A 20,648-nucleotide genomic window follows, 5' to 3' on the forward strand; every position below is an offset into this window, starting at 1 on the left:
GAAAAGAAGATTATAAGAAACTTCAGCCTGAGGATTTTTCCACTTTTTTGGGTGGGAATAAGAAAATAACAGTACTGGAAATGCTAAAATTTAGGAGAAAGACAAATATATAAATATGTAATAAGAGATAGGGAACAAAGTAGAAAAATGAGATCCATGATACAATAATTGTATGAACGAAAAATAAAACTAAAGCATTTGACACAAAGAAACACCAAATCGGACACATGGTAGCACTTGGAGAAGCCAATGAGTCATTTCCTCAACATTACTTAAGACGCATGATAAAATAATTATGTATGACTCCTTGATATTCTCAATGGTAAGATTGTTCTTTTGTGACTGGTGACGTCATGGATTGAGTTGTGGAAAAAACCACTTTGCAAAAAGCAGAGGTACTACAGACAACCCTCACAAAGCAAAGAGTCTTGTCCACTGGAGATGCTCTTGAACACATTATGTCAACTAGAAGAAAATTTCAGTACCAATTTCTAAGCAATAAACTCCAAACTCAATTTATTTAGGGTAAATTACAACTTGACCCCTCAAGTTTGTCGAAAATCATAAGTTAGTCCCTCTATTTCTAATTTTAAACAATTGCATTCCTCAGATTTTATTCTGTTAACAGAATGGTCTCTCTGTCCAAATTGGAAACATTTCTGTTAGTGAGAGGTTAAATGACCAAAATAACCTCAGTTTATAATTTAAACAGAAGGATCATTTTGTAGACAAAATGAAACTTTTGGAATGTAATTTTTTCAAATTAAAAATAGAAAGACTAATTAACAAACTTCAGGGTGCAAGTTGTAATTACGATATTTCTTTTATTATTTTCTCAATTTGACTGACAGAAAATTCAGACTTTATTGGGAGGACTATATTATTGATAAAATCAAAACTAAAGGAACAAATTGTTTCAAATTGAAAATTTAGGGAGTTAGTTGTGGTTTTTGCTAAATCTATGGGGTCACATTGTAATTTACCCTTTTATTTAGTTCAAACTTCAAAGACGTCAAAGTAATGTAAAACATCCATTCCATACTGATCTATACTTACGTATTTTCCACTATAACATTTTGTATGGAAATGCATATATATATATATATATATATATATATATATATATATATATAGCTCTTTTAGATTCAAATATAAGAAACCATGTGTATTAATACTATGTGCCGAAGCCAAAATTATGAGCACGAACATCTTTCGAAAAGAAAAATCAAGTCAGAGTGGGAGTAGATAAATGTTAAGAAAGTAATGGCTAGAGAAGTTCCCTTCTGAGATTATGGCAAGATTTTTAGGTTACTTACTCCATAAGAAACACATGACCATCCTTTACAGAAAGGTCTGATTTCTTCTTAAATGCCCCAGGAGGGCGCAAAGACTTGTTGTCACCAGGAATCCTTTGCGCCTTTGGCAACAAATGAATTTTTGTACGAACAAGATGAAGCAAAGAGTTGGGCTGAACATTTTGGGCAGCAAGCGATTTGTGATCCTCAAGCTCCTTCCCCAAATAAAATATCTTCACCATTTCTGAAGGCTTGAAATCTACAAAACACACACACACAAAATAAGCACTTATTCTTCTTCAAAATCTAGAAATAGTAACATAGACTATAGAGAACAAGGATTATAGAAATTAAAATAATGACAGCAGCAATAACACAATTAAGGATATAGATTATGTTTTTAACCATAGAGGAAACGTATACTAACTGGTAAAAGCAAATGCAGAAATGCAATTTTGTTTTTAATGAACAAAGAACAGAAATACATGTTGGTGGATAAACCAGAAAAACAAGACTAGCGTTTCAGAAGTGTTTGATATTACAACAGTTTCCTTGGCATCTAAACATGATTATAACAATTATAATAATAAAAGCAGCAGCAACAAAAGCAATAGAGGATGTAGAAAGGACATAATAAATTGCAGAAGAGAGACAACAACCTAGCTTTTTTGAAGCCTTTGCTTTAACGGAAGAGACAGTTTCCTCAGCATCCACATGTAGTTTACTACCTTTACCTCCCAAGCTCTTTAATATAATTTTCATAGGTCCTTGAGTGGGCAGCTTCTTTTGTTCTTTGACAGCCACCTCATTGTCATGGGGATACCATAAAGCTTTTGGTCGATGAAAATTAGCTAAATCTTTACTGCAAAAAGGCACGTCATAGCATATGAGAACTTAGAAAATGTAGGGCAAAAATTGAAGAAGAAGAAGAAGAAGAAGAAGAAGCAAAAGCAACAATGATGCCAAATCTATAGAAGCATTAATTCTGTTTTGTCGATCGTATCAACAAAATCCACAAGGATGGTAATTTGGAACCAAGCAAAGCTCAATTAGTGGACTTGAGACTTGTGAAAGGCATATTCAAGTTTCAAAAACTCACCACCACCATGATTCATACCATCAAAGATTAATAATATGTTAGGGAGTTTTTATATGATAAGGAAGGAAGGTTCATGTTTAATCCATGGGATAGGAAAAGAAAAGAAAAGAAAAGAAATGAGACGTTAAACAATTTACCATGTTCGGAAGTTTCACGGTATAAGGATGGATTTTAAGCATCAAGGGTAAAATAGTCATATTAAAATATATATATATATATATAATGTTGAGGGAGGGAAGGGATAACTCTTATTCCCTCAATTTTGACAGGAAAACAACGTGGGGTTTGAAGGGATGACTAATCCCTCTGTATCCTTTCTTTTCTAAACTCGTTAAACTCTCAGACAAAGGATAACCAATAAGTCATGCCTTAACATTTTCCTATTCTGTCCTTGCAATCAAACAAGGTGCAAGAGACTTCCATCTAATTTCAGTTCCCATCTTAAAAGCTTGAGGAGAAGGGGACTTAATTCTTTAACAACAGAATAACGTAGCAACCTAAAGTGTCATTTCACACTTACCTCCAAACACTGAACTTTTGTTCAGCAGGCTTAGAATAAGAACTTTTTTTTTTTTTTTTTTTTAAGAATAAGAAAGGAAATGTTATTGAGGAACAAAAATGTTATTGAGGAAAAAACTTACAGAATAAGATATCTGAAATTCTGCATAGACCATAAAGATGATTCCAAATACCCCTAGCCACCTCACCATGTAAAAACAAGAGAGAATGAAACTCCTAATGCCTACAACATACAATGCACCAACCTGCAGACACATGTTGGGGAATTTTCCAATTTTAAGTCTTTTCAATCATGTTCTGATTAACGTTGTTATTTCAATATTTTCAAGGAATAGAATTTAACTTTCTCAGAGTTTGAGTGAAGTTTCTTAGAGGATGATATAGTTCTGATAGATGAGACGCAAGAAGGAGTCAATAGAAAGCTAAAACTTTAGAGAAGTACTCTAGAGTCAAAGGGATTTAAGTTAAGTAGAACGAAGACAGAATACATGCACTGCAAGTTCAGTGAAGGCCAAACTGGTAATAGAGGAGTTAATTTGGATAGAGTAGTACTGTCCCAAAGTAATCAATTTAAATATCTTGGCTCAGTCCTTCAAGTAGATGGAGGATGTGAGGAGGATGTTAGTCATAGGATTAAAGCCAGATGGTTGAAGTGGAGACGTGCCACGAGAGTTTTATGTGATCGCAAGATTCCCAATAAGTTGAAAGGAAAATTTTATCGTACAGCCATACGACCGGCCATGTTATATGGTAGTGAGTGTTGGGCACTGAAGGAGTCGTATGTGTCTAAGTTAAGAGTTGCAGAGATGAGAATGTTAAGGTGGATGAGTGGCCATACTAGACTAGATAAAGTCCGTAATGAGAGTATTAGAGAAAAAGTAAGAGTGGTGTCAATTGAGGATAAATTGAGAGAATGGAGATTGAGGTGGTTTGGTCATGTGAAGCGTAGACATACTGAGGCTCCAATTAGACAAGTAGAACACATTAGTTTAGAGGATAGAAAGAAAAGAAGGGGTAGGCCTAAACTTACTTGGAAGAGAGTAGTACAACATGACCTAGAAGCATTACACATTTCCGAGGATTTACCCTAAAATCATTTAGAGTGGAGAAAGAGAATCCATATAGCCAACCCCAAATTTTTTGGATAAAGACTTAGTTGAGTTGAGTTGAGTTGAGTTGAGTTGAAAGTTTGAGTGAAGTTTGTTGAGAAAAAATATCTTGAGCCAAGTTTTTTCAGGGCTTTCTTTTTTCTTATCCTCATTGCTCTGTACTTCATTTATTATAGCTGCTTCTCTCTTCTCTTTGCAACCATATCTAATAACTTTAGTGAGACAAATGCAGTGTAGAACTCCATTAGAGAACTCTGCTTTTTCACTCCTAATATACAACCAATTCTAGAGCAATCATTCCAGTATCAAATGCAGCCATATTACCCTGTTAAAGAAATCAATTCGGGTTCTCCTTGTTTCATATTTTCTCTTGCACAGTTCAACTTCAATAATAATTGATCATAGATATGTTCATATATAACATAAAACAGGCCAAATGGAGATTATCCAAATATTTTATTTTAGATGGCATCTTAAGAATATTATATGCACATGAAACAATATAAAAGACTGCTGCTACAAAAATAAAGTACTCAGTCTTACTTGCTCAATTTCAATTTCATTGTCTGCAGCTTAATTGCAGGTGCTGAATGATGAACTCTGGTACCATAAGCACTTCGTTTGCTAGAATTTGATGGCAACTGCTGAGAAATTTTCCTATTCATATAGAACTTGTCATTGGCAATATTGAATTGCCAACCAGACTCATATCCATGACCAGACAGCTCAGGTGAAACCCTGGGCTTCAGGGATCGAGTTATAATCATTGCCCCAGCATGAAGTTGCAGATGTTTACTATCCTTGTTATCCAGAACTTCAAAAAGCATCTGCTCATCTTGAAGATCAAGAATTAGCTTAGGCTTCACATTAGCCTTATTGGGTTCCCATATTATCTCATCCAGCCAAGACCCTTCCATCATGTCTCTATTTTGCAGTGTGAGCCTGCTGAAGCGCCTTATAGATCCACTTTGGAAAATCTCCACAGCATTATTCTCTCTTCTACCGTCAACATCATGATACTTCTCCCCTTCTAACTGAGATTCTAACCTCAAGAGTTGTGGATGGCATCTGCCCTTTGATAATGGAAGATCTGAAGGTCCTGAAGAAACTCCATAGCCAAGTGACTCCACAAGAACAGGAGAGCTATGCAGGAAAAATTTACGATCTTTCTCATCTGGCTGCACAGCGAGCTCGGTATGAAAATTCTGTGGCTCACTCACTCGTTCTGTTTCTTTAAGAAATGAATCTCCCAAGTCAGGTCCAGATAAGTCGCAACTCTCTACAGAGTTGTCACTAACAGAAGGAGAATTGTCCCACAGAATTCTATCTTCCCAATCTTGCTGATCAAGAGGGTCAAATTTTGAGCACAACAGTGATTGCCTTCCTGTGAAAGGATTTACTGATAAATCCTTGTTCATTGGTTCTGCACTAACACAAGAGCTCCTTTGTTTCTCATTTTGAACTGACCCTTGCATGATACCAAAATTTCCTGATTCTGAGCCATCATCATTAAATACTGACACGTCATATTGGTTTCCATGCGACTGCAACTGAAATACTTTACTAGAGCCCTTTAAAAAGGCTTCCTCATCTTCTTCGACAATATCAGAAACATCCATACATTTATACTTCTCTGAAAATGAAGTAAAAAGCCAGAAAATTATAACAGCTATCAAGGAAAAGCATATCATAAACATAGTCAATAGAAACTACCTATTTTCCCTATTTTCACAACAGAAGAGAGAACCCAAAATGTTAAAACTTTAAGCAGATGCAAAATATTCTCGAGTACATTGTGCAAATGCCAGTATCCCAAAATATCCATTTTGACAATTCTATAAGAAGCTGAAAAATAATGGGAATTTTAAAAAAAATCAAATGTAGAAGAAGACACCTAAGGCAAGAAGACGTACCTTTGAAAATGGAATATCTATAGTCTCTTTTGTCTCCTTTCTTCAGGGCCTCATGAATACCAAATATTTCAGAGAACCGTAAAATCACCATACCATCCTCTATACACAAAACAGGAAGAGGTGTGGAAGCTTGACCATCTGGAGGCCCCTCCAGAGCATTAGATTTCTCCTGTTAAACACAAGATGGAAACATAAAATACATTGATGTGAACCTGAACAGGCAGATAAATTCTATTTTGAAAGACCATGCATATTTACAGCTTGCCATCTTTTATCAATCATTCAACAAAGAAAGTATCAAATGTCTTAGAAAAAGTGCAAACTAGGATTTATACCATTTGCATTTCAGAAGATCAAGCAGCATAACTAAACCACAGGATGATAGCATAAATGTGATTTCTGCTCTCTTTTTCCTTCAACTCTAAATTTTCAAAAACTTATATGAAGATGAAAAGGTTCATTGCATAATCAGCCATATTGAAGAATTCAAGAATAATTTGCCTTAACAAAATTCCTCTTTTACCATACCTCTACGCCATACAGATACTCAAATAAACACTCTCTCTAGGTATGAGCATAGCCTCAGTTAGTTCATAATAGCCTATCCCAAGCATGGACAAAGAAGAGTTTCAGAAGGTGACAACCAGTGTAAACTTTGAGATGGTATGGACACATGCATCATAGACTAGAAATGCAACAATATGAAAGGTTGAGCATATTGAAGTGGTACAACATGAGAAAGGAAAGGGCAGACATAAGATGATGTGGAAGAAAATAGTAAAGGATTTAATAGGCCTAGATCTTTCTAATGATGTAGCCCTAAACCAGGTGGAATAGAAGAGACAGATTCATATAACCCCAACTAATAATTTGTGATTAAGCTTAGTTGAGTATAAAATATTCAAAAAGCTATTTGCAACTATATCAAATATTGAGATTGAAAAGTAACTTCTCCCAATCAGCTGGGGAAATTAATTTGATAAATAAATGAAGGATATGAGCCCTCGTATCCTTTATCTACACATTAAATTAATCTAAGAAAGTGTGAGATCTCAAAGCATGTTTGGATAATTGTATCACACAAAGTTATATATTTTCTAGGAAGAAATTTAGAAAAGATTGTAGCTTTTAGGAATGGTTCTTATGCTTGTATTTTATGTTAAGTACTGAATTCAATAAATGTCATAATTCAGATTTGTAACAACAGTAGCCATAGATCACACACAAAAAAAAAAAAAATCGGAAATCAAATACAATAACATATAAAATAAAAGCAATATTTGAAACTAGAAGAGAAGGATTGCTTGAAACTGACCTCCTCCAAATCTTCCAAATCAGCATCCAGACTTTCAGTATCCATGGAATCAAGTTGTGTCCCATCAAGTGGAGATCTTTCCACTCCTGGAATTACCACAACCTCCTGCTGACCTGAGAAAGAGATGCTAAGGTACATAAGACATAATATTGGAAAGTTAACGGGACAAAATGCTTTAATAATGAGAAACCACCAAAATAGTAACATCCAAGGGGGTAAAGAATAGGAAAGTCGACAAATATACCAAAAACAAGGGATGAAAAATGTTTTTCTAGTAAATCCAAGCCACTGATAATGAAAAAGGATTTTCAGGTTAAGACAAACTTGACTTCAGATACAAGACAACTAACAGAGAAAAGTTAGTTCCTAGAGGTGGAGTTTTACATATATCTAATAATATTAGTTGTACGTAGTGTACAGAAGTAGTTTTAAACATTAAACTTATTCTAATTTTGTTGAACAATAAGATCTTGTTTGACATAACTAAAGCACATTCCTTTAATAATAATAATAATAATAATATTCTCTACAATGTACAATCTAGTGATGTCCAAATCAAATTCAATGACAACCAATCGTCTAATAAAAAACTAAACCAAGTGATGCTTTGCATCGCTAACTAAAAGTAAAATTACATTGAGATTTTTGGATGTCATTGATTTGATTTGAGATGCATCTACTGCAGCCAAAAAGCACTTAATAAACACAGGTTGCTCCAATTAAAAAGAAATATAACCACTTTGACCCAAAAAAACTAAAACCACTAAGTGGCATCAAAGTAATCTACTTTATACAAGTTTTATCCAAGGAAGTACAACTTGTAATTACCATTGAAGTATAGCAGACTCATTTCAAATCCTATCTAAAACCTGATCATTAGAATTATTTTGCTTTGGTTGAAATATTGCAGCAAGAAAAAAAAAAAAACAAATATAATTTATACATAGCAAAATGCAACAAAATACCAAACTAAAATATTTTTAACTGCACCCAAAATACATCAACGTGCTTACATTATTCAGGAATCGAGCTAAATGCCAGTATTTTATTCAAAGAACAACTTTGGCACTGATTTTACCAGCAGGTAAGATGATTATAGTCAAGTTCCCAAGTCACTAATCTTTTAAAGATCAATAAAATATAGACCTAAATTTCAACATTAAATAGTTTGTTTAAAAGATGCATAGGCATGATTATAACCAAAAACATTAAAATTTTATGTTTTTACACAAAGACGACAATGAATAATTGAAGAGAGAATTTTGGGGAGGAAAGAAAACATGATGTATTTGTAATAAATAAAGGTATGAACAGTCATTCCCAATAGTGAACCCTATAAAGAAATACCTTGAACTTCAAGGTTTTTATCGACAACCACATGTTCCTTTTCAGTTTCCTCTTCCTCATCATAATTTTCATCATCAAACACAGAAGTTTCAGGCTCCAGTGTGGCCAGAGAAACTTGAGAAGAAAAATACTCCTTTTTTGGCAACAAATGATCCTCCTCACTAGCAGCTTGAATCTCTGGTCCTTCATACTGCTCATCAATATCTTCATAATCAACTGCATCTTCAGCCTTCTCATCATAATCTAGCAGCAGAAATTCACATTAAACACAATCAGAAAAATTAGCCAGACACAGATAGCCAGATAAATGATGATCAAGAAACAAATCACACTACACACTCACACATCCAACCAGGCATTTCTCAAGACTATATCATTATTGCATTTGGTTGTAAATGAAATATTATACAAATCTGCAACTTGTGAGTTTCATTGTTTGGAATCATGAATAATTCAACAAGATTCCCAATATATAATAATTATTGATAGATTCTATTGGGGTATCACTCGTGAGAACAAGTCCCACATCAGCAGTGCAAAAGAAATTTAAAGGCATACAAATATCAGCAAGCCAAACGAAAATGGCTTAGGCCATTTTGGTGATGGGGAGCCCAGTTTCAAACCAGTTCAACTTGTAGCCTGCAAGTTTGATATTCACACTCCTGGATCTATAATTATCAACATGGTAATAGAGTAGGTCAGGGACCAGTTTCAATTTCAGTTCAATTCCCCGGTGTTGCCGCTGCATTTCAGTTTCAAGTTCAACCTGATGTACTGGTTGCCACTTGAGGGGAAGTGTTAGTATCACTTGTGAGAACAAGTCCCACATAGGAAGTGTACAAGAAAATTAAAAGCATATAAGTATTGGCAAACCAACCCAAAATGGCTTAGGCCATTTTGGTGATGGAAAGCCTAGTTTCAAGCTCAATTCAACATGTGGAGTACCAATTTGATATTCACACTCTTGGATAAATTATTCTCAACAGAATCATCTCAAAAAAAAATATTGCTAAATATTATATTTATCATTTTGATTCCCAAGGCATGAACTTACAAGGAATTCAAGACACAGCAAACCAAACACAAGAATGAAGAATTCCCATCCATATTTTATTAAGAAAACACAACCTAAAGGCCATCTCTCAAACTTTGTGGCAGCAAAATGCACTAAGCTTGGTTTCTATCTGCAGTTACAGTCAGACAACAATGCCCAAGCAGGGTGATCTCTTCCCTGTAGCTTATATGAAAATACTGGGATATTGTGCAATCCCCAATCTGTAAGCATAAGTCCAAAATTTTACCTTGAAATTTATACAATTTTGCAATGTGACCCCTGAACAATTATTCCATTAAATCAAGCACTTGAACAATAAAGATTATGACAATTTATACATTCCAGCCACCTAAACTAATCTTTTTTTTTTTAGTGATTCCTCAGTGGCAGGAAAGAAGACAATTTAGCTTCTTTTTTTCTCCTTAGTTTAGGCAATTCATTGTATATGTGAACTAAATAGTTCCATCTCAACTCCAACTAAACACTGAAAAGTAACTCAGATGATAGAAAGGTAAGACTTGACAATTGATGCAAATTTTATTATTCAGGTACTTGATTATATCAAATTATTGGTTAGAGACCACATTAAATTTAAGATAAGAACTTGGCCTTAATCTGAAAAGATGAAATACTGGATTCTCCCCTTAATCACAAAATCCCAACCCTCCAAGTAATAGGAGTTGGGAATGATGATCAGACTGCTACACCAGCTCACTCTCTCTCTCTCTCTCTCTCTCTCTCTCTCTCTCTCAACTAACTCTTTTTGCTAATCCAAAAACCCTCCCTATAAACATTAGAGAAGCTGAAGGTACCCCAGCAATTGCTGCTTCTTATGCCATTTCTATCTATGCTACAATGGCTCATATATGCCTAAACACTCGACTGTAATGAACGTTGTTGGTCCAGTTTTATCTTGCTAACAACAAGATTTCTTTTGCTTGGTTATGCTAAATAATATCAAATATTATTCTACTCATCAGACAGAAAGGTTTTCCAATTCCAAGGTCTTTTACACCATAGTTATTAAAGGCGCGCCTCAGGCTCAAGGCTCACCAGGCTCGAACCCTAGCGCCTTATGCGTTTAGGTGTGCGCCTTTGTTCCAGGCACAATATTCTAGAAAGGCATGCTTTCTTTATTTCTATCTTTAGCAAGCACTTTCATTGGCAAAAAGGACAACCACTTAAACTCAAACCAACAAACCCAATTCAAGATATATTTCAAAGGAAAAAAAAGAAAAGCATCACATTTATTTGATTTTTATGAACTTTCTAAATTTTTTACTTTTGCGCCTCACCTTGCTCAGGCGCGCGCCTGAGCCTTGCGCCTAGGCTTTAGGACTCCTTGGCACCTTAGTGCTCCTTGAGCCTTTAATAACTATGTTTTACACATACAATATTTTGAATGAAAAATATATTCATTCACAACCTTTAGTCTACAGCAGAAAATACAGAAGCTTTTTTTTTCCAGGACCTAGCATGCCAAACTATTAAACTACCCAACACAGATTGAAACTTTTCCTTTTAAAAGTATTTACCACTTAACATCAATCAAAGTATGAGCTGGAGAAAACAATAGTGAAAGAAATTAATCAGTTGAAGAAACAAAGGTACTAACACAACATCAAAAACTGCATGAGATAGTATTTCCTGGCAGACAACATCACCTTGTTCTGCAGCATCAGCAGATGTATGTGTTGATTTCATCGACAACTGAAAGAAAAACAACATGATTAATGCCAAACCAGAAAAGAAATTCAACCTAAACCCCACTACAAAGATCTGAGGATCTAACTTATAAACTAAGAAATCTCCTGAAGTAACATTGAGAACCATAAAGTTAATACATGATTAATATTTCCATACATCTATATCTGTCAATGATGGGCCCAATTTGTCAGCCAGTGCGCCAAGATGCTCCTTTGCATCCTGAAAAAATGCATTTTAGCATAAAAGGGTTTAGCGCAAAAGTAAGAATATCAAACTGGAAAATAGATATCATACTAACAAATAGAAAAGATGCTCCTGCCACAAGCAAACAGCAAAAATATTAAACGAAAAAGTGCACACAACAAAGGGGGGAAAAGAAAGAAAGAAAGAAAGAGAGGCCTACAAACTTCGAAATTCCTTAGCAGCTATCAGGAATTATTAAAAAAAAAAAAAAGTACTCCCTTATGTACCAAGTAAATGGTCAATGCTAGTTGCTAGACAATATGCCAATAAAGTAACCATCAATAAGGATTCAAGCTTTATGCAGGATTTGACAAATAACAATACAAATACTGTAATTAGTCTTGTTATTGAGATGTAGTTTAGTTCTTTCTCCTTTTTCTATCCACCTGTACCCCATAAATCTCTACCTCAATACAGCATACCAAATTCATGTAATCTCAATCTGTACAAGGATGTCCATCACTTACATATGCAATGATTAATCTATCTATACAAAAACATGTGATTATTCATTTTTATATTGACATCAGATGGAAAATAGTACATTTAACATAAAAGAGATTTAAAAAAAAAAAAAAAAGATACCTCATCAAGGTAATCCACATCAAGATCACCGGAGTTGTCAACATTCCCAAACATAAATCCCAATAACCTGTTACCTCCATCAACCTCCTCATATTCCTCATCATCATCTGCCAAAGTAGTCAAGGTCCACATCAAATTGGAACACAACATGCTGAAGAAAATGTGGGGAAAGAAAAAGCTGCTATTTTGTATCGCAAATAAACGAAAATTTTATTCAGATCAATATACTAGACAGGCCAACTTTCAACAAGCAGCAAAAATGCAAGTCTCATGCACAGTTTTTCTATAAATTAGAAAGAAATGCCAAATTTCAATGATAAGAAAAATTGTTATCCACCAAATAGAGAGGAACATAAAAGCCATAGAGAAAATGGATCTTTTTTTTTTTTGGTTATTAAACACCCTCCCTTATCCAAATTAAGATAGGAGAAGTCTCAGACTTGTTTCTTGCAAATCTTTTTTAACTCATCTAACTTGTTTGGTGACTATTAATCCTTTCCAATTTAGAAAAATCAAATTTCCTATAGAAAGAACTTTTGTGCGGTCAATTTCCATAGGACTATCACTAATGACTTGTTGGAGATACAAAGACCTAAATTCCATAAGAAAAGCATGCATCATTCCCATTTGTATGTTTCATTGCACTACTAAATCGTAGAACCAATAGAACAAAGGGAAAGAGAAACAAATTATCAATTGTATTAATTATCAAAATCAATAATAATATTAATAAATCTACCAAAATAACTAGAGAACTTAGGTATACAGAGTAGAATTGTTAATCTGGCTATTGGGATTTGGAATCCAAAATAAAAAAGAAAATACTAAACAAACTCTAATTAAGAATCCCAAGACCAACATAAAATTCCTAACTAAAAATAAAATTCAATTTCCTAAATAGTAAAAAAATTTCTAATCTAAATAATATAAACTTCCTAATTAATAGAAATCTAAATTTCCTAATTTTACAATGAAAAATTAACTCATAATTAGTGTTATTAAGGCAAAAGGCTATTAATATTAAGGCGATAAGGTACCCTATGGCCTTAAGCGAGACGCAAGGCAAGAGCCTTTTTGAAGTAAGGCACCATAGTCTATATAAAATTTTAAACCTAAAAGGGAAAAAAAGAATATTTGCAATGCACTATTAGTAATATAAGAGAAATAGAAAGCAAAAGAAAAATAAGGTTATAGAAAAAGAAATGAAATTCCAAGAAAGATTAATTAATTCCATTTTATTAGGGTTTAAAGCAAGTTTTTGACGAAAAATGCACTGAGAACTTTTTAATAGATAAGACTTATATGCAGAGGTGAATCCACTTGGAGAAAAAAGGGGTCAATTGACCCCTCTTTTTTCTTAAGTTACCCTTATAATTATATATTTATATATCCATTTAAATTGACTCCTCATAAATTTAAGTATTGACTCCGGAAATTAATTGACAGAGCAAATTATTATGTGCTTATAGTGCATGGAGTAAATCTTATTTTTCTAAATTTAAGACTTAACTGCTTTTATATGAATATTAAATGCATTATTTTTTAGTACAACGAATATATTATATAATTTACTTATATATTGACCACAAGAAATTTTTTTTCCAGATCCACCACTATTTATATGGGACAAGAAAATTTACAAATGTAGAGAGTAATATTCTAGCTTAATCAGATCTTGTATTATAGCCAAAAATGGAGAGTGTCAAATATGTATTGTTAGATTCTCTAAAATCTTTCTTATTTATTTTTATTCCTTATCTGAAGAATAACTGACTTAAAATCATTAGCTATATAATTATTTGGTTGTACAATTTTTTATTTAGATCCTAATTTATTGTAATCCCATATTAGTTGTACAATTATTTATTTAGTTCCTAATTTTCTGTAATCCCAAATTAGTTTTTTTTTTTTTTTAAGTTAGGTCTTCTTGGTGTAACTTAAAAAAAGAAAAGGAAAAAAAAACGAAAAAAATATAGTTTTGTTATGTCCAACTAGCCTAAACTAGTGTAATTGCCTAATCTTAGGAGAGCATTAAACTATCAGTGCAGATTTAGTTCCTAATTTGTTGTAATCCCTGATGATGAAAAGTGTTACATGAAGAAATTACCTTTTAATATTTTGTTGTGTAAAAAACAAATTAAAAAAAAATAAACGTTATATGAAAAAGGCGTCGCCTCACGCCTAGCACTTTTCTTTCAAGGGTGCTCGCCTCATGCGATCCAGGCGAGGCGCTAGATAGTCTACTCGTCCAGCGCCTAGGAGCATCTTTAACAACACTACTCATAATAATAATAAAAGACTGATTTCCTTGGCTACATCATTCTCCCCTAGTTGGAGAAAAATCGGCTCGAGTTTTGTAGTGCAGAAGAATCAAAAACTAAAGTATATAGTAGAATTATTAATCCTACTGCTAAGATTTGGAATCCTAGACAAACTCTAATTAGAAATCACAAATCAATACAAAATTCCTAAATAAAAATGAAACTCTACTTCCTAAATAATAGTTAAATTCTTAAACAATATAAACTTCCTAATTAATAGAAATTTAAATTTCCTAATTTAACCATGGTTTTAAATAACAATTGTCACGTTACTTAACAGCCATTATTTAAAGATTTTTTGGCTGACTGTTACCTTTACAATCGTTATTTGCTGGATTTTAAAATTTGTAACAATAAAGGTTGTTACGGCCATTATTTAAAGATAATGGCCGTTACTGACCGTTAAGTAACGACCATGATGGCTATTACATTTCCAACTAAGAATTTTTGGCTTTTTTTTTTTATCTCTTTCACATGAAATACAGTAGACGAAACCTTTTTTTGGGCAAAAAACTCTCAATTTTCCCCACAACCAATTCAATTGAAATTCTTCATTTCTCTACAAATTTTTGAGCTCAAGTGCATAGATCATCAAATAGACTAGGTGATTATGAAGTGAATGAGAGCAAAGAATGAGTTATTGTTTTTTTTTCTAATTTTTAGCTATTTTTTGAATCATTTTTCGTAAATTTGTCCTCTTGAACACTTAGCAGCAGCAAAGCAAGAGGGAAGTGTGGATGAGTTTATTGATAAATTCACATCTATAGCTGCTCAGGTACCTGGAATTACAGATCAACATTACCTCGAGTACTTCCTCAATGGTTTAAAATCATAGATCAGGCTGCGGATTCACTCCCAAGATACAGTGGATTTGTTTAAAACCATGACTCTAGCTAAAGAAATAGAGAGAGAGTTGTTGCATGCACCGCTGGTGAAGGAGATGAAAGGCACTTATGATGGGGGAGGAAAAGGGCAGCAAGGTCATGGGTTGGACTCTACTTTGGGGTCCATTAACACTTGCAAGAATGGTGGGCAATCCAAAACTAATGTTCTCATTCAAGGAGTCCTGGGGCAAGCCCAGGCGGCTGAGGCGCTACAAGGCTCAAGGCGTTCCACCCCCCCCCCCCCCCCCCCAAAACAAACCAACCATAGCAGGCTCAGAAATTTCATTTTCTTTAGACCATCGGCCAAAAAAATAAAAAAAGAAGAAGAAGGAAAGAGAAGGCTTCTCTATAACTCTAGGCTTCAGCTCCAACTTCAGCATAAGAATCTCCAGGTTAGTTTTTCTTCTTTCTTTCTTTCTTTCTTTCTTTCTTTCTTTTTTCTTCTTCTTCTCTCTTTCTTCTTGCTTTTCTATTGCTTCTTGAAGACATGAGCTGGCCAGTCTTCTTCTTCTTCTTTCTTCCTTTCTTTCTTCTTCTCTCTTTCTTCTTGCTTTTCTGCTGCTTCTTGGAGACATGAGTTGGCTGGTCTTCTTTCTTTCTTTCTTTCTTTCATTTTTCTTCATTTGATTTTCTACTGCTTCTTGAAGACATGAGCTACCTAGGTTCATTTTCTGCTTCTTGAAGACGCGATCTTCCTCCTTTATCACAATTTGCTCTTTTTTCTTCTTTTTTTATTTGTTAAGTAGCCATCATTTTCCTTTCATTTTTCTGTAGTCCAGGTGGTAACATGCAAAAGTGACAGGATTTGAAGATGCTAATGGGCTGATAAATGAGTTATAGTTATTAATTTTTTATGTATTTAATTCTATTTTTCATAAATTAAATATTAAATGAATTACTTTTATATTAAATACATAATTATTCATAATAAGTTTATAAAATTCATTTCAAATAATTTTAAGTTAAAATTAGTAACATATTATTAAATTAAATATATAATAAAAATACTAAAAATTAAAAATTTTATTAGAATAGAAAATTAAAATTATCATTTTAACATTATATTTGATTAAAAATAAAATTAATATAATGTATTTTAATAACAATTTTTACTCATATATAATTTAATTGATAATGGTGGTGCAATAAGTAATAAAATAAATAACAAATTACATATATTCTTATATGTAATGAATATTACATTAATTAAACCTATAGTGCTTATATAATTTATTTTTATATTTCTTTTTTAATTTTTGCGCCTCACCTCAGGCACTCATTTTGCGCCTCATGCCTAGACTCCAGGACCCTTGGCGCCTCGATGTGCCTTGAGCCTTTAACAACTATGACAGGAAAGAATCTTCAGGGCTGTGTTCTAATCTTCTCTTGCAGTTGGAAGAGTTCTCCATCAGGGCGGACTGTTACGTCTTTCCCTTAGGTGGCATGGACATAATTCTGGCTGTGGCTTGGCTAGTAAAATTGGGCGATGTTAAGGTTAATTCTGACTCAGATGACAATATCATTCCAACATGCTGGGGCACCTGTAACCTTGTGAGGTAACCCTTCCGTTACTAAGGCTGTTTTTTCCCTATCTTCTCTATGTCGACTAAAAGAAGTGGAGTACTGTGCATTAGTTTGGGAAATATCTTCTTGTTTTGTTATGAAATTACGAGCATCCGAATTATTGCCTAGTCAAAATGACCAATTGCAAACTCTATTACAAGAACATGAGTCTGTATTCGCAGAACCGACTACTTTGCCACCTAGATGACCAACAGACCATGCCATTCCTCTTCAACCGGGCAGTAGGAGAGTGTGGGAACTAATGGTCCTGGGAAGCTTAAAGTGTATACTAGAAGGAGATTCAAGGAAGTTGTATCTGATGGGCCAGTAGAGAATTCTAGAAAGGGAATATTGCTGATCTGGATAACAGAATGGGTGCTGTTACATGTGTTGGAGAATCTATAAATAACTAACCTAGAGAGCTAGGAAGGCATGCTTGAGTATTTTGTTATGTGATTCAGCTTTTACTGGGACTGAGAGTGTATTCCTTGGTTATTTTTCTGGTTATTGTAATAGGATTGTGTTGTATTCCTATTCCATTTTTGTTTTATTCTTCATTTAAGTTCTTTCCTCTATCACCTCCACTCCAGGGCTGGAAGTCTGGAACAACAAAACCATTCCTATCCCTTAAAATATAACACATACATCTATGAGACATTTGAAATGTTTAACCCCAAACTCATTCACATTAATAGGACCGTGACAATGTGCACCTGGCCCAAAGCCTCATAACCATCCACTTATATATCAATATACAATCAAATAGACAAGTTATTCACACAACATAAGAATGCATAACTGTGTTAAGCAGCCAAGTTACCTTCATCACGACCATCCTGGGAAGCACTACCTGATGCATATCCACTCATGTTTTAATGGCAACAGCCCTGCATATAATCATAAATAGAAATTATAACCTAAACACATATACACTTAATAAAAACGAACCATCAAAGAAGTAGCTACCTCTTAATTGCTAGCTACAGAAAGATAAAATAAAAAAAGAAAACAGAAAAATGAAAATAGAGGAAATAGAATTTAAGTGCTGAGCTTTCATAGCTTTGTGTGTCCGTAAACTTATAAAGAAAGCTCAAGTGAGATAAAAAAATAAATTAAGCTAAATTCAGACATAATTTCCAATTGATTAAAATCAAATTTCAGTTTCATACCAGGGGGGGAAAATATTCCCATATGCCAACGAGGAAACAAATGACTAAACACACTCCACAACCCCCCACACCCCCCCCCCCCCCCCCCCCACGCCCCCCCCGGGAAAAAAAAAAAAAAAAAAGAGGAGGGGCAATAAAATTTAGTGACCAGGAAAACTATAAATCAGCACAAATCAAACCCTAGCAGGAACATATCATATAATATCCTTAATAAACTTTTTTACACAAACAAATAAAATAATAAGCTCAAATAATGAAAATTCATAAAAATAAACATAAATTTAAAGCAAAAGACACAAATTAACTTAACTTTTCATAAGAAAATTACAATATCAGCTGAAAAACCCAAAAAAAAAAAAAAGGGGGTAAAGTCAATTCATTGAATTGGGTAGTGCTTATATACACTACGCAATAAAAACATGAAATTGAAATTTTGAAAAATTAGAAAACACTCCTAGCAAAGAAGGGTAATGAAAAAGAAGAAATGATTTGGATTTCGGAGGACGAAAAATTAAAAACAAGGGAAGAAAAAAGAAGTCAAGCTTCGGATAAGAGGAGAGCTGAACAGTACCTGCTAAGTTACAGAGGTTCCTTAATTTCAATCCAGAAAAACATACTCTTCAGCTGGGATAGCTAGAACAGAAATTGGATTAGCGAACTCTGATGTTTCATTTCGTTAAAGAACAGAGAGGGAGAGAGAGAGAGAGAGAGAGAGAGAGAGAGAGAGGATATAAAGAAAGCAGGACTAACAGATTATTATTATTATTATTATTATTATTATTATTATTATTATTATTATTATATGAGTCTGTCGGGTCAGGAAAATGGGTTGGGCTAAATTTCTTAATTTGGTTTTCAACTTGGATAGACACTTTCAAAATTCGGACCCAAGCCCATAAAAAGAAATTTAAGCTAAAAGAAAATATCCTTATATATCTTAATTAAAAAATATTAAAAATTAATTTTAAGTTAATTTAATATATTTTAATCCAAGGAAATTTCAATTATTTACTGTTTATAAGCTGTCTTAATAATTAAAATTTTAAAATAATTAAATAATTTTGATATTTTAATTATAAAATGAGAAAAAATTTGCACGATATTTAGATGAAAGGAAGAAAAATTATAAGAAAAAAATTAAAAAATATATATATAAAAGGAAAATAAGTTTTTTATGTTTGAATATGGAGATGAAAATGTTTGAAGGAAATTTATTTTTGCACAACAAAATTACAATTTTATCCTTGACTATTCAGAAATAACCTAAAATATAGAGATATTTTTGTATTTAAAACAATTTTCTTCCCATTTTCCTCCAATTTGGAGAGAAAATGGAAACAAAATCTAACAATGGAAACAAAATCTAACATTTATTTTCCTTCCAAAATTTTTTTTCATTCCTATTTTGTTTTTAACCAAACATAAATTGAGTAGAAAATAATGTTATTTTTCTCTCAAATTTTCCTTCTTCCTATATTTTACTTCAATAAAACTGATATATACATATATATATATATATATAACACCATTGATTATTGTGAAATTTATATGTAACCTATCACAATCAACTATTATAATAATATTATTGTACATATATAGATTTTAATGGTATAATTTTTCTGGAATGATTATGATGTAGGTATATCTTGTGATATTTATTTCCAATAATATAAACTTCATAAATTTGGGATTAAAATTTTTAATTTGCTAAATAAGTTTTAAGTGGACTCTTGATATTAGACTTTTTTTCATATATAACTAAGAAATTAGATATTATTATTAATAATATTATGTTAAATATTGGAGGGTTTTGTTTTTTTCCTAATTACACTAAAAGTACATTCGTATACAAAATAAAATTTTATTAATACAAAATTTCCATATCTTATTAATACAAAATAAAAAATTTTCAATATACAGAAAAGCAAATTTTAATTTGCTTTTTTTCTCCTTTATCAATTTCTATTTTCGGATTTGCATTTTGAATTGTATTTGTCTTAACTTATAAGTTAATCAGATCAGCTTATTTAAGCTCTAAAATTAGGTTGACATATTTGTTTATAATAATTTTTGAACTTATAAGTTGAGCTTATAAGCTAAACGAATAAGTTTGGGAACTCAACTTTTTATTTTGATATTTACAAGCTCTGTTCTTATAAGCACATATATTATTAAAATAATAAAAAAAATATTAAATGAGATTTATGATGAATTTTGAAAATTAAATAAAGATAATATAGTAAAATATTTGGTTAAATTAACTTATAAGAATAGAGCTTGTAAATACAACTCAACCCAACTCAACTCAACTAAATCTTTATCCCAAAAATTTATTAGGATCGGCCATATGAATTCTCTTTCTACACTCTAAATGATCTTGGGTTAAATCCTTAGCATTACACATTTTCGAGAATTTAACTCAAAATCATTTAGAGTGGAGAAAGAGAATTCTTATGTCACAACCCAACTTATGGCCCGGACCGGTACTAAGACCTGAGCCAGCCTAAAGTCCTAGAGGCTCGTAG

General features: G+C 32.8%; 1 protein-coding gene across 3 annotated transcripts in view; it reads right to left on the reverse strand.

Annotated features, from left to right (window-relative positions):
• The window catches only part of LOC110637931 (transcription initiation factor TFIID subunit 1), a 33,137-nt gene extending 14,282 nt beyond the window's left edge, over window positions 1-18,855 (reverse strand). Inside the window, exons 1-11 of one of the 3 annotated variants that reach the window (XM_021788315.2) lie at window positions 18,695-18,855; window positions 17,775-17,841; window positions 12,187-12,293; window positions 11,515-11,577; window positions 11,316-11,361; window positions 8,598-8,840; window positions 7,251-7,363; window positions 5,936-6,104; window positions 4,566-5,655; window positions 1,955-2,157; window positions 1,317-1,554 (exon numbers count right to left, since the gene is read on the reverse strand). In XM_021788315.2, the coding sequence (XP_021644007.2) occupies window positions 1,317-1,554; window positions 1,955-2,157; window positions 4,566-5,655; window positions 5,936-6,104; window positions 7,251-7,363; window positions 8,598-8,840; window positions 11,316-11,361; window positions 11,515-11,577; window positions 12,187-12,293; window positions 17,775-17,823 (2,321 nt within the window). In that variant the 5' untranslated portion in view covers window positions 17,824-17,841; window positions 18,695-18,855. Of the gene's footprint in view, window positions 1-1,316; window positions 1,555-1,954; window positions 2,158-4,565; window positions 5,656-5,935; window positions 6,105-7,250; window positions 7,364-8,597; window positions 8,841-11,266; window positions 11,362-11,514; window positions 11,578-12,186; window positions 12,294-17,774; window positions 17,842-18,694 lie in introns of those variants that run through there. The other 2 variants (XM_021788316.2, XM_021788317.2) reach the window with 2 other exon arrangements.
• Between the last annotated feature and the right edge of the window lie 1,793 nt (window positions 18,856-20,648).

The sequence above is a fragment of the Hevea brasiliensis genome, chromosome 8 (assembly GCF_030052815.1).
Source record: "Hevea brasiliensis isolate MT/VB/25A 57/8 chromosome 8, ASM3005281v1, whole genome shotgun sequence".
In the NCBI taxonomy this organism is placed as follows: Eukaryota; Viridiplantae; Streptophyta; class Magnoliopsida; order Malpighiales; family Euphorbiaceae; genus Hevea; species Hevea brasiliensis.